The 14107-nt window shown below is 46.5% G+C and overlaps 1 protein-coding gene across 1 annotated transcript in view; it reads left to right on the top strand.

Annotated features, from left to right (window-relative positions):
• Positions 1-14107, top strand: part of Fam114a1 (family with sequence similarity 114 member A1) — a 70675-nt gene continuing 56568 nt past the window's right edge. Inside the window, 2 exon segments of the mRNA XM_052734985.1 lie at positions 1-83; positions 9554-9909. Coding sequence (XP_052590945.1) covers positions 9562-9909 — 348 coding nt within the window. The 5' untranslated portion in view covers positions 1-83; positions 9554-9561.

The following is a 14107-nucleotide window of genomic DNA, read 5'->3' on the forward strand; positions in this document are numbered from 1 at the left end:
TCCCCTGCAGCCGCGTCCCCGCTGGTCCTGCCGACGTGGCGGGGCGGGACCCGGGGCTCCCGCGCGCACTCGGCGGCCAAGCGGTAAGAGCCCGGGGCGCCTTCTCCCCATCCCCTTCCCGGGCGGGCGGGGACCCGAGCGCCGCGACCCCCGGTCCTCTGTGGGTCGTGAGAAGCCGTCGGCGGAGACGTGGTCCGGAGAAACCAGCCAGCTTGGGGACGAAGGTCGGGGGAGGCGCGGGCGGCGCGGCCGAGGGCCCTGCGTGGTGGGTGCGGGCGTGTGAGTGTGTGTGTGTGAGTGTGTGTCGCTCGATGTCCACGCTCATGCACACACCCACACGCCCGCACGCCGGGTCTGCACCCTCGACCCGCCTGGAGCTCCGCGGAGCCGTGCTGCCGGAGTCTTGGCACCAGCCAGTCTGAAAAGTTTCCCCAAGTGTCCCAAGTCGGGGGGCGAGCGCGGTAGGGTCCTCCCAGGGCAAGGCACTGAGGGATCCGGTCCCTGCAAGGCAAAGGCCTCCATCCCTAGAGTGTGCCTGCCCTCACCTTACCCTCGGAAAACCAAGCTCAGGCCCTGGTCTCCATCCTAATCCACCACCCCTCCCGGCATGCCTGCTCTCCTGCCCAAGCAACACCGTATGCTAGCACGCATGGAGTCCCCTCTTGGGTTCCCTCTTCCCCACCCCTAAATACAGTCCCTCTATCTAGCCAGCTTGTCTTCTCCAAGGAATCTGGTGAGTATTTGCCAGTCAGCGCCCGGATTCCACCGACTTTTCTTAAAGGAGGACTTTCTGCGGGCTATTGGAGCACTCTCTGGGCCATACCAACAGTTTCCACCCTGAGTCTCTTGATTGAAGCAGATGGCTTTTAAAATCATTACCCCTTGAACTTCTCCCTGGCACACCACAGCCCAAGCCAAGGGTCATTCTGAGAGGCGTCTCCAAGCTCCCTGGACTTCCTAGAGGCTCCTTCCTCCCCAACCTATATTTCTAAGCTCTCTCCTTCATTTCTGCTATCAATGCTGAGCTGTTCTGATTAACTTCTTACATTGAAAGCTGTCAGCGAAAGAATGAAACTCTAAGGGTGCAATCTGAGGCAGCAGCGAGCCAGTGCAGAAGGAATTTGAAGGGGGGCAGGGGGACCTTCCTGAACCTCGGGGGTTCCGACGTGTTAGTAGCTGTTTCTTCCATCAGTCTAGGCTTATATGAAGCATCGTTTCTTTGAAGTCAGTGTCAAACGCAATATATTTCGGTTCGGTAAATATTTGTGGGTCAGAATGAAGCAAGGTCCTGTGGGTAACAGGCCTGAAGGATGATACAGAAGAGAGACCTCTAAAGGCAAGAGAGAAGTCGGTGAAAGTCTCGGCACGGGAACAGTTCATTGTTTGGAGGGTGTGGAGTAGACAAAGAACACTTTCAAAAGTTAAAGGTGACACTGGATGTTGAGTAGCTAAGGGAATGGGAATTAGTCGTGACATCAGTGGAGGCAGCCACCCTGGAGGTTTAGGAGCAGTGTGAGGACCCGTGTGGGAAGGCAAAAGCGTAAGAAGTGTTGAGTTGCAAGAGATAGGGTGGCCTTGGATCATGAGGGGCCACCGAATATCCCTAATATTTATTTATTTATTTACATGTGTATGGGCATACATGTGTCTGTGAGCCGTGTACATGGAGTGTCCATAGGCCAGAAAGGGGCGTTGGATCCCCTGGGGCTGGAATTACAGAGAGTTTTGAGCTGCATTGTGGGTGCTGGAAATCCAACCCTCCTGGGTCCTCTGGAAGAGAAGCCAGTGCTCTTAACCACTGAGCCATCTCTCCAGCCCGGCTTATTTGGGTTTTTTTTTTTTTGTTTTTTTTTGGTTTTTTTTTTGGTTTTTTGTTTTTTGTTTTGAGACAGGGTTTCTCTGTGTAGTTTTGGTGCATTCCGTAGACCAGGCTGGCCTCGAACTCATAGAGATCCACCTGGCTTCTGCCTCCCGAGTGCTGGGATTAAAGGTGTGCACCACCACCACCCGGCCCGGCTTGGTTTTTTTTTTTTTTTTTTTTAAACATAGCAAATATAGGTCTCTCCTGTGCTTCAGAAAATGCCTGTCAGGTGTAGAGATGGGCCTGGGTGCCCAGAGTGTGCACTGTGGAAACCGGACAGGTCTAGGAGCCTCTCCTCTGTAGATTTACCCTCTCCTTCTCTGAGCCTCACTTTTGTAAAGTAAGGGAGGGGATCTGGGACAGAGCATCATGTTACCACATTTGCATCTCATCCCGTGAGGCCATTTAAAAAATAAGTCACTACATTTTCACCGCATTTTAATACCAAGAAAAGCATGAATGCTAAATGGCACGATGAAGGCGGAGCTTTACTTTGAATAAATTTAAATTTATGAAAACCTTAAAACCCTGTCCTGATGTTTCTCTACAGTCAGGACTTGGGAACAAAGTTTCCAGATCATGTTATCCCGCTCTGGCTTCACAGAGGAAGGAGCAGGAAGCCAGGGAGAATGAGCAAACTTCTTGTTTGCCTGCAAAGAGACACTGTAACCAGACCCACAGGCCACTGCTCAGCCCTCTCCACTTCAAAGTCTACCTCACTGTTCCTCCATGCAGCCACACATGTCTAGTCTCAGCCACACAGATGTGCATCCTGACTGTCTAGGCTTATTTCTGACCCTAGGTATTTGCACATATTCCTGCCAGCCTGAATACTTGCACCAAAGCTGTGGTCAAGAGTCTCTTTTAACGCTAGTTCAGGGGTATTGTTTATCTACTAGGCTATTTTTCATAGTTCTCTTTCCATTTTTCCTTCCTTCTGTTAATTTGATTTTCATTTTTTCATAGCTAGGAATCAAACCCGGTGCCTTGTGAGTGTTAGGTAAGCATTCTCCCACTGAGCCGCACTCCATCCCTGGATGACTTTTTAACGGTTTTGTTTTAGCCCCTCACACATTTCTCATTTCTGAAACGTCATCTGCACGCCCTCTGCACTTACTGGGGGCGCTGTGATATAGCTGCTCTGATGGGTCTAGGAGCATTTTTGGTGATGCATAAATTTGCTCATGAAAAACTAACTTCTTCCCACCCTACAAAGGCTTCATTATTCATCCCCCTTCCTCTCCTTGGAGCTTCCTGAAGCAGCCTCCTTGTTTGTGTGGGTCAAAGCCACGGACATGGCTGCAGCGATCAGCTTACCACACCAAAATCAGAAGAGACTCCCAACTGTGCAGATAGGAAGTGATGCACCTATCCCGGACGGGTGGCGCTCACTACAGCTGAGTCCTGCGGGCTACCCTAGTCCCTGCTCAGAAACAGCTGTCCATTCAGAGCACAGTTTCTGGTGGTGACAGACAGAAGGGCACAGTCTTAAAACGGATGACATGTCCCCCATCACAGTATCATCTAGAACCAGTGACGGTCTATCAGAACGAACAGACGAGGGCTTGGAATGTCGCTCAGTTGGTAGAGTGCCTGCCTAGTAATGCCTGAAGTTCCATCCACCCCATCCACTGTAAAAACAGACGTGTTGGTGAATGTCTGTAATCTTACACTCTCGAGGCGACAGCAGGAGAATCAAAGGGGCAGGGTTATCCTTGGCTGCATAGCAAGACCAGCCTAGGCTAAATGATATCCCGTCTTAAAAAAAAAAAAAAAAAAGCAAAACAGCAAGAAAAGGTGAAAAAGATTGTTTTGTTCTTTGTCTTGTTAGGTAATAGAGAAAAATCAGACCTATAACAGAAATCAGAAATAAATTAATGTAAATAAATAATAAATAAAAGCCAATTAGGAATATAATTAGACGTTAAAATAGGGCTCATCCTTATAACTATTTCGGCCTTTCTGAAGTGTAGGCATTCTGTAAATTCATTTTAGCAACCCCCACTGAACTTGTGGATTATTCTTTGCCTATTTCCGAAGGGCTGGTGTTTGTTGGTTGAACACAACACGGACACCAGGAGACCTGTAATTGCAGTGGTTTTTCTGTACTTGAGAACTAACCAAAGGCAGTTTGGCCACCAGAGGCAGCTGAGGGCTGGGCTCCTGTCCTCTGCTGCTTCCCTACAAGACTGGTATTCCCTTGAAGTCCCCCTGGGCTTCTGTTGGATGCCTACATGTATGCTAGCAAGCAGGCTTGGTTACACCGTCTGTTCCTGTAAGCTCTAGAAAAACCCAACTCCAAAGGACCATGGGCTGCTGGTTTGGCATAATCTTAGGCCCTGGGCATGAAAGGACAGGGGACATCCATGCATTATTTCTGCCTGGAGCACATGTCTTAAGGACTTGCTATGTCATGTGGAAATGGATTTCTACATTTATGCAATTTGGCATACCCTAAAACATACATCCAAGAGGATGGTAGCTGAGACCTCTCAAAGGGTAGACACCCAGTGATAAACTTTGAATGCCTACTAAAGACCTCTGGATATTGTGTCCCTAGATAGAGCAATATAGGTATTAGCCAGTCACTCAGGATATAAATTAAAATTTATTAACATGCATGTAGGTCATATGGCATATGTCACAGTATGTTAGAATACTTGTAAGTGTTACAATAACATAATTAAGACAAATCACAGAAGTATCCATTGTGGTTTTCATTTGCCCATTAATGTTTATCATGGCCACATTTGTTCTCATATTCCTGCTTACAGAAAAGTTAAAATTGCTGTACATGGTGATACACACCTTTAATCCCAGCACTCGGGAGGCAGAAGCAGGCAGATCTCTGAGCTTGAGGCCAGCCTGGGCTACAGAGTGAGTTCTAGGCCAGTCTACAAAATAAGACCCTGTCTCAAAAAGAAAAAAAAGAGGAAAAAAAAAAAAAGACTAGAAAAAAGTAAAGTAGATTGGTGCTTCTTAAATGGTCCAGACCAATAATAAGGGTGTTCAAGTTAGTTTACAAAGAAATAAAAGTATCAGATAAGATAAAGCTGGCTATAGTTGAAAAATAAAATAAAACAAAACAGACAAAAAACCAGAGATAAAAATGATGTGGATGTGTGGATGTGCTGTTTTTTTCTGGAATGATTGTCTCTGGGAGATCGGGCATGGAGACAAGAGCAAGAAAGAGACGTCTTTAGGTCCCCGGTCTGGGGCTGTGTAGCGTTCTCTGTATAGCCAGGCTGGACAGGAAGTGTTTGCATCTCGGTTGCTTTACAGCCACGTGGTTGGTGTTACGCCTGCAGTGATTTGCCGTTGTAGAGAAGCAATAATGGCACGTGAACAGAAAGGTTCATCTGTGTTCAATGAAATTGTATTTGCCCAAGCAGGGCAGGGCAAAGGGCAAGATTCTGCAGCAAGTTGTACTTTGCCAGCCTCTTACCCTGGGCCAGACCCAACTCACAGAGTTTTCATCATCGGCTTCTAAGTGACAATAGCTTTTCAAGTGTCCCTTGCTGGCCGATCCGTTCTATCCTACTCCTGTGACCCAACGCAACAGCCCCCTCTCGGCACGGTGGCCTTGAGTCATCTTTACTGCTTCGGCAAGGTTTTGGATGGATGCCTTGGCCGCCCACAGCCAACCAACACTGACTACCTTAGACTTCACACACCAGCTAGAGCAAAGGGAATAATCTTTGCCTTTCTCATCTGTAGACTCACTTACAGGAGTTTTGAAGTTCCAGTGCATACTGGGGTTTAAAAAGAGATATTCTAATCTAATTTTAGAGTTTATATTTAAAATTAAGTTTTCTTCCAAGGCCCATGGGCTCACAGCTTAGTGTCTTGGCACTAAAGGGAGGTGGGAACTTCAGAAGTGGGGACCAGTAGAAGGGATTCCAGTCATCGGGAGTATGCCCTTGAAGGGAGGGGGGAGAGAGAGAGAGAGAGAGAGAGAGAGAGAGAGAGAGAGAGAGAGCGCTCAGTTCTTCTATTTTGTTTCTTGACTATGAAATGAGAGGTTCTGGCCACAAAGTGACATCCATTCTTGTTATGATGTGTGACTTGGCTCAGAAGTTATGGGCTAACCAGACATAGACCAAACCCTCCCAAGATCTGAGTCAAAATAAAACTTTCGTCTTCATAGGTTGATTATCTCAGGAATTTGTTATAGTGACAGACCACATCTGAGACGTGAAGGAACATCTCATCTTAGAGTCATTTAAAAACACCTGCCGTAAGCACACAATCTTAAGTGTTGAGAATATTTCTTGAGCTTCCTAATATATGCAGAAAACGCACGTGTAAATTATTTTTAAAAAAATCAAGATCCCTGTCTTCACTGAATTTACAGTATAAGAACAATACCTCAAGTAACCTTAATCAGATAGATAATTGTAATTGTCTGAGATGAGGTAGAAGCAAAGCACTCTGGGAATTCAGAAGAAACATTACATCTAGTTGGGAGCCACAAAGAATGAAGGATGTGATCATTTTACCTAGACCTTAAATACGTAAGCAAAACAATGGATCGGCTCAATTCAGAGAGAATAAACACTTAACAGACTTCTTATCTGATCAGTCAGCCATTACCAAAGCGCATAGAGTCACGCACGTCATCATAGTCATTGCTTTGCCTGTGCTGCGCATTGTGGTAACTGCATACAGCTCACCTGGCCTTTGGTGAGTCAACGCTGCCTTGGCAACCAGGCTACTCCGGGCCCAGTTAAACTCATTACGTTTAGTTCGTTCCAACTGAGCAGCAGTGTCTTCAACCCCGAGGTCTGGTAAAAGGAGAAGAGCCCTGTCAAAGCCCTTCGAACGCGCTGGTGCCTCTCTCACCGTTCTGTGTCTGATAGCCTTAGTGGAGGGCATGTCTTCTGGCCCTCCCATTGTGGAGGATTAGGTTTTAATCGCCGGCTGCAGTCGGTTGTGAACGTGTCTGCAGATCGTAGCGTCTCATTTCATGTTTGGAAAGGAACAGTGGATCGGAGCGTGGGGCCTCAGATGGAGGCAGTAGGAGGGTATAACGGCACCTCAGTGGAGCTAGGAATGGGGAGTCTCCAAGATGTAGGCAGGAAAGCCATATAATTTGACCCAGGAGGCAAGGAATGTGGATTTGGGGAATAGCCGAAGGAGAGAAGGAAACCCAAAGGGGAAATCATGAGCAGGTCCACGATGAGTAAGTAGGAAAATGGCCGTGGCTTCTGAACATCTCAGGCTCTGATGGGGTTCAATCTCAAGGTCAGACACTTCTCAAACTGTAATTCTGTCATTTACTGAAGGGGTGCCCTCTAAGCCTCGGTCTTCTGATCTGCAAAATGGAGCTTACCGTATCTAACTCACAGAAAGCAATACATTTGCATAGCCTGGCTACTGTAAGCAAATCATAGCTCTGGATGTTTTATATTCTCTTTTAATTTAAATTTTTAATTTCAGAATTTTATGCACTTGTACTTTATTTACATCATTTCCACCCCCGTCACCCCATCCAACTCCTCCCATGTTCCCCATTCCCTCTAAATTCATGACCTCTTCTTCAATGATTATTACATACCTATGTACATATATGTGTGTAAATTTGCTGAATACAACCTGCTGAATCCATTTAGTGCCGCTCATATGAATATTTGATTACGCCTGACCACTTGGGTTTAGGTAACCAATCAGGGGTCCATCCCTGAAGACCGAGTCTCCTCTCAGCAGCCATTAACTGCCTGTAGCTCTTCATTGAGGGGCGGAGCCTTGTGAGATTTCTCCTACCCGCTCCCGCTTGTCAGCTGATGTTGTCATTAGGCAGGTCTTAATTGGGTGACTATATTGTTAAGATTTCCTGGGTGCAGCTTCCCTGGCTTACATGGCAGACACCACCTCACAGCAACCATCCTGGTCCTCTGGATCTTACAGTCTTTCTGCCCTCTCTTCCACAGTGTCCTGAGTCTTAGGTATAAGAGTTGTGTTGTAAATGTATTGACTGGGGTCAGGCACCCCACTGACCAGTTTTGGCTTTCTGAAATGATCTTCATTGACTGCAAATAAGCTTCTTTGATGAAGGGCAAGAACCACTTACCTGTGGACATAAGGATGCATATTCGGAATGCAGCTGGAAATTATACTGGTTTAGGAAAACGGCAGTGGTTCTCTTCAGAGTCCGTGACTTTGATACACTATGTATTCTCAAAAGGGTGAAGGCTTTCTGGACAACAGCACTGAGATTTTAACTGTTGTTGGCAGAAATGTAGGATTTGTTGTGAGAAACACACAAGACAGGGAAGCCTGCCATTAAGAATAAGACATGGAGAGAGATCCAGTCGGCCACCAGAATTACTTACCCTGGCATAGACCTTTCTCAGTGTCAGCATGTTAAGCTGCAATTCACAGATCATAAAATCCACATTCTATGGAGTTGGCTGTTTTTAGGCATTCTGGTCAGTGGTCTTTGGTGTATTAGCACACCTATCCAGCCACCACCACTCTTGTCCCCTCCCAGAGGACCCTCATCTTCATTAGCTGTCACTTCTCATTCCCCTTTCCTTGAGCCCCTAAAACTGTCACTCTCCTATTCCCTGTCTGTGGAATGGGGCAGGGGTTTGAGAACCACAACAAGCTCTTACAAAGGACTGTGGTCACCAGGAGCCATGTGTGTCTGTAAGTCCTTCTTGTGTGTGTTTGATGATGTCGTAAAACTAATAGCACTTTTTAAACAAGTTCACGGATAGATACATGTTTTTCTTGAAAGAAAAGTTTTATAATTATTCATTCATTCGTTCATTTGTTGTGTGGAGGGGTTCCCACTTGCGGTAATTCACTTGTGGAGCCAGAGGACCAATCACAGGAACAGGGTCTCTCTTTCCATCGTGTGGGTTTGGGATCAAACTCAGGTGGTTACCAGCCGTTCTTCATTCTTTTCATTCTTATTTACTTCTTTGTTTTGTTTTGTTTGCTTTTTTGAGACATAGTCTCTCCCTAGGTAGTTCAGGCTGGTCTCAAAATCATTTTCCAGATCAAGAAACTGAGGCTTAAAGGGCACACGTTCAGTAAGTGATAGAATGGAAGTTTGAGCCATGAGTGACCTGGAGACTGAGTCACTTCAGAGCCTCTTCCAACAGACTCCATGGCTCATACAACACACATTTACTGTCTTACAGTTTAGAGGTCTGAGATCAGACATGGATTTCCCCTGAGCTTAGATCAAGATGGCGGCCGGGCTGTTCCTCCTAGACTCTGGAAGGGAGGAATTGTTTCCTTGCCTTCTTCAGCTTTTGGTAGCTGCCTCAGTCCTTGACTTGCGGCTCCTCCCTTTAGTCTCAAAGTGCATCACTTCAGTTTCTGTGACTGTCATCATGTCACCTTCTTCTCCACATGACACTCTGCTTCTCCATCATGTCCAACCCTCTTCTGTTCACTCTGGAGAGGACACTTGTGGCTATGAGGAACTTGTGACTACAGTTAGGGCCACTCAGAGAAATGAAGACAGCCTTCCCATGCCAAGATCCTCAGTAGCAACCAGAGTTCTTATTGCCATGTAAGACACTCAACAAGGACCAGGGATAAAAGATAGATAACTTTATAAGCCATTATTCTGGCTACACAAGGTCACAAAGATTTCCTATGAAGAGAGCTTACCCCCACTTGGCATAATTGAATTGAATGGATGTTGCCAATACAAGTGTTTGTGATTCCCTTTGACAGATCTTAAAATGTCTGATGATGCCAGTGACATCATAGCCAATGACGTCGGAGAAGATGTTGCTGAGATGCCCCCTAGTGACCCCCCAGCTGAAGATGCAGAAGTGCAGTGTGGTCCGGCTACAGTGACTTCAAATGAGCCGGCGCCAGCTGACCACGCAGGAGAGCAGTATGAGACCACCGCTGCATGTGCAGAGACTGTCCCTACAGGGCTTCTAGAGCAGTCCGAGGCCAGTGCTGCCGAGGAGAACCCCCTCAATGGAGAGGTGGCTGAGGACACGCTGGCTGAGTGCATTGACTCCGTCAGCCTCGAGGGAGATACCGGATCTGACATACCTCTGAAAGAGCAGAGCGGTGCGGTAAGGGTCGCCATCTTTCAGCCCAAGCTCTCCCTGACACCCTGTCTCTGGCTGCTCGCTGTTGCTAACTACACAACATCACAGATGGAATAAGTTATCAATAAGAGAGGTTTATCCTGATTCACAGCTCTACACCAGGGTTGAGGGGTTATATAAGATGATGGCCTTCTCGGTGGCAGTGTCCCGAGGTAATTCAAGGCACCACTTGGGCTCAGTCCATCCGTGGGCTAGCCTGGGAATGGAGCAGCTCGAACAGCCGGTCGGCAAGGTGTCTAGTGCACAGCCTATCTCTTGCCAAGTGGTGCCTTGAGTTCATCCATTTGTGATGGCAGAGCCCTGATCACCTGTGTGTGTTTGTTTGTGTGTTTGCTTTGCATGCTGGGAATCAAACTTGTGATCTAATTCTAGGCACGTTCTCCACCAACAATCTACATCCTTGGTCTTCTAGCTGGTTCTAGCGCGTGGAAATTAGATTCCAATGTAAAAAGGGGAAGTTCAGGACAATATCCTGAAGTGATACCATCTTCAACCCACCAAGCACAGCACTTTAGGCCAGACTCTGCCACTGAGACTTGAGAGTTCAAAATATGCTGTGTCCCACCGCGTGTGTCCTTAAAGCATGCTGTGTGGTGGGAAGGAAGACATTCAGAAGAGGAATCTGTGGGTCTGATGTTTATATTTTGTTAAGAATCCTGATAGCCCTCAGTTACGGGACATAGCCTGTTTGCCAGGAGCGCTGCTGGCCGCCCGATGAGCTGTGCGGTTCACTCCATGCTATGGTTCAAAGCTAGGTATTTCCGACTCCAGCTGATAGGTGAGGCACCTAAGCTCAAAGATGACAAGCAGCTTGTCCTGGGCTGCTCCGTGTTAGCCTTAATAATTCCAGATGACAAGGACTAGGAGCCTCTGGAGAACCCCTGGAGTTCTGCTGCATATCTAAAAGTCTGCTGCGGAGACCTTCAGCGTTTAGATCACACGTTCATCATCACTGGTCACCTTCCTGGGAACCAGAAGCAGAGCTCGCTTGGTGCCCCTCCCCTCAGGGCCTGCACTTGTCCCTCTGCAGGATAAGCTAGGCCAGAGTATCCCTATGGGTACCTCTTTTTTTTTTTTTTGTGGCGGGGGGAGGAGTTTTTGAGATAAGGTTTTGCCATATTCCCCAGGCTGGCTTCCAGTCCTCCTGTCTTAGCCTCCTGAGTGCTGGGATTATAGGCATTCCTCGTGTTACAACAACATGGCCATCTAGGCTTGGTTTTCTGGTGGTTTCCCCTCCAAGCATGGCACAGAACAGGGGGCATTTAGCATTGTAGAAGTGTAGCTAGAGTTTTCCTGCCTGGCCCACAGTCAGGACAAATCTCTCTCACCTTCTAGTCCCACAACCGCTCAGATCCAACCAAGTAAACAGAGATTTATATTGCTTACAAACTGTATGGCCATGGCAGGCTTCTTGCTAACTGTTCTTATATCTTAAATTAATCCATTTCCATTAATCTATACCTTGCCACATGGCTCGTGGCTTACCGGCGTCTTCACATGCTGTTTGTCATCATGGCGGCTGGCAGTGTCTCTCTGCCTCAGTCTTCCACTTCCCAGAATTCTTCTCCTCCTTGTCCCGCCTATACTTCCTCCTGCCTGACTACTGGCCAATCAGTGTTTTATTTACTAACCAATCAGAGCAAAACATTTGCCATACAGAACATCCCACAGCATAGAAGACGAGCTGTTTGGGTGGTCTAGAATGACGGTGTATGAGAGGGTCAGGGTCCAGCTTTCACCAAGGACTAGCCTTGTTAATCTCAAGGTGTGCGCCTCAAGTCACTTAGAAGTGACTGAGTGGAATGTTCTGAGAACAGACATGGAACAGGGAACCAATAAGTCTGGCCATTCGTTTACCAGTGTGTTATTAACTGTGTTAGTTTGGTCAAAAAACATCAATTCTCTTTGTCTCAATTTTTTTTTCTCTATAAAATGAAGACTTTTCACAGGAAGACTTTGGTGATTGCTCTCAATGTTTTATGACTTGTGTTCAAGGAGTGGCTTCTCTTTATCTTCCTCAAAGGTTTGACTCTCAGACCTGCTCAAAGGTAGCATGAGCTTTGAGAGGGAGGAGGCTTTGGTTTCCTATCACCAGAAACATCCAACCTTTGGCATAGAAACAGGTTACCTACAGAGTTCCCTCTCAAGAGCCACACAATCATCAAATTACAAACACACACACACACACACACACACACACACACACACACACACACACACACACCAAAAAACAAAAAAATCAGAACAATCTCACAGTATTTCAAGAAAGCTTACAATTTTGTGTTGGGTTGCATTCATAGCTATCCTGGTGCAGAGTGGACAGGCCTGGAGTTCTAACACAAGCTAAACAGTCATTCTGTGGAGATGGTATGGAGGACACTTGAGAACCAGCTGGGCATTTGGATCAGATATGGAAGATATACACTAAAGTTTATCTCTTCTGAGAGGTTATGTACAAGGCCTTTGAAGCCAGCCATGACCTCCTAAAGGACCACAGACTCCCAGACCAGAGGCTCTCAACTCTAGCCAAGCATCCCAGCCACTAGGGATGCTTACAACATCCTTACTCCTGAGCCCCACCTTAATGGAGTCTGATTCACCAAAGGGGCTCTGACATATGCCTTTTAAGGAGCCTTAGATACTTCTTATGTTTGTCTAGGACTGAAAATAATTGTTGCAGGCCAAAGAACCTTGAGGAAACTTTTAATGGCACCTTGAGTAGGTGATCTCTTGGTACCACTTCAGCTCTAAAATTCTGTGGTGCTAACCTAGGCCTTCAAAAGCCTCTGAAGAGGATTGGGTGTTGGGCACAGCGATGGAGCATTTGACTAGCATGGTCCTGGTCCTGGAATAGGATCCTCAGCATCACAAAACTGAAACTAAAGACAATGTCATTTGGAGAGAGCAAGCCAATTCATCCTTTCAGTGCTAGGTAGCTTTTGAAAATTAGTCGTTAAATAGCTATAACATGCTCAGAAATAAGAGTGGGACACACCTAAGCTCCAAGCTGGTAAATTGTACACTATTAAGTAGGTACAACCGGAGATCCTGTTATTCACCCAGAGTAGAGCAAAGGAGGGAAGAGTGGGGATTCAAGCTGAGTCTTCCTAAGTCTGAACCCATCCTACGTGCTTGTTTCTACTGCAAGAAAGAGATCGGAAACTGTAAGTAGCACTGCTGATAGACAGGTGCACGGTGAGGACATTGCTCAGTGAGCAGAGGCTTGCCCAGCATGCTTGAAGCTCCGGGTTCAACCCTAGGGTCAGATGAAACTGATAAACTCAGCAGGATGAAGAAGCAGGAGGACCAAGTTCAAGGTCATCCTGAACTATAGTGAGGCCAGCCTAGGCAAGATGAGACCCTGTCAAAAATAATAATAATAATAGCAATAACAATAACAATACTGATAATAATATAGGTACAGTTTAAAAAACCACATCATTGGTTAGGAGAGATTTGAAAAAACCACACCTAACCACTTAAAAGAAATTCCACTAGGGGCTGGAGAGATGGTGTGGCAGTTAAGAACACTTGTTGCTCTTGCAGAGGACCCAGGTTCAGTTCTTAGCACCCACATAGTGTAACTCCAGTTGCAGGGGATATGATGCCTCTTCAGGTCTCTTCTGGCACCAGACTGAAGCATCTCCCAGGTACCAGGTCCACACTTGATGCACAGACATACATGCAGACAAAATACTTATACATATAAAATAAAACTTTAAAAAAAAAATCTACAAATTTCTCATTTAAAAAGTGGCTCTGCTAATTCAGAATCCATGTACTGATGAATAAATTACACATTCCAACCTCAGACTTCTGATAACTGTAATAGGATTGTTAGTGAAAATAACAGTTAAGAGACGCCACTGTGCTCCTACTATATCTGCCTTCACAAGTGGCATGAACAAATGGAGCGGAATGAGTTGAAACTGGCTTTGAACATACCTTATAAAGCTCTCCTGTACAGGAGCAGAGCTGAATGGCAACAAATATCCCACCCTTTCCCCCTACACCGCCCCTCCCCGATGGCATCGCAGGAACTTTGGAAATATGTGTGTTTCTTCATTTAAAGCATCCCACAGATATCTAGATGGCTGTATAGAAGCTGTCTGTAGCCCATAGCTCTGGGTCTGAGGCTCTGCATGTGTCTATGGGGCATCCC

The sequence above is a fragment of the Peromyscus californicus genome, unplaced genomic scaffold (assembly GCF_007827085.1).
Source record: "Peromyscus californicus insignis strain IS unplaced genomic scaffold, ASM782708v3 Scaffold_13__1_contigs__length_99412109, whole genome shotgun sequence".
In the NCBI taxonomy this organism is placed as follows: Eukaryota; Metazoa; Chordata; class Mammalia; order Rodentia; family Cricetidae; genus Peromyscus; species Peromyscus californicus.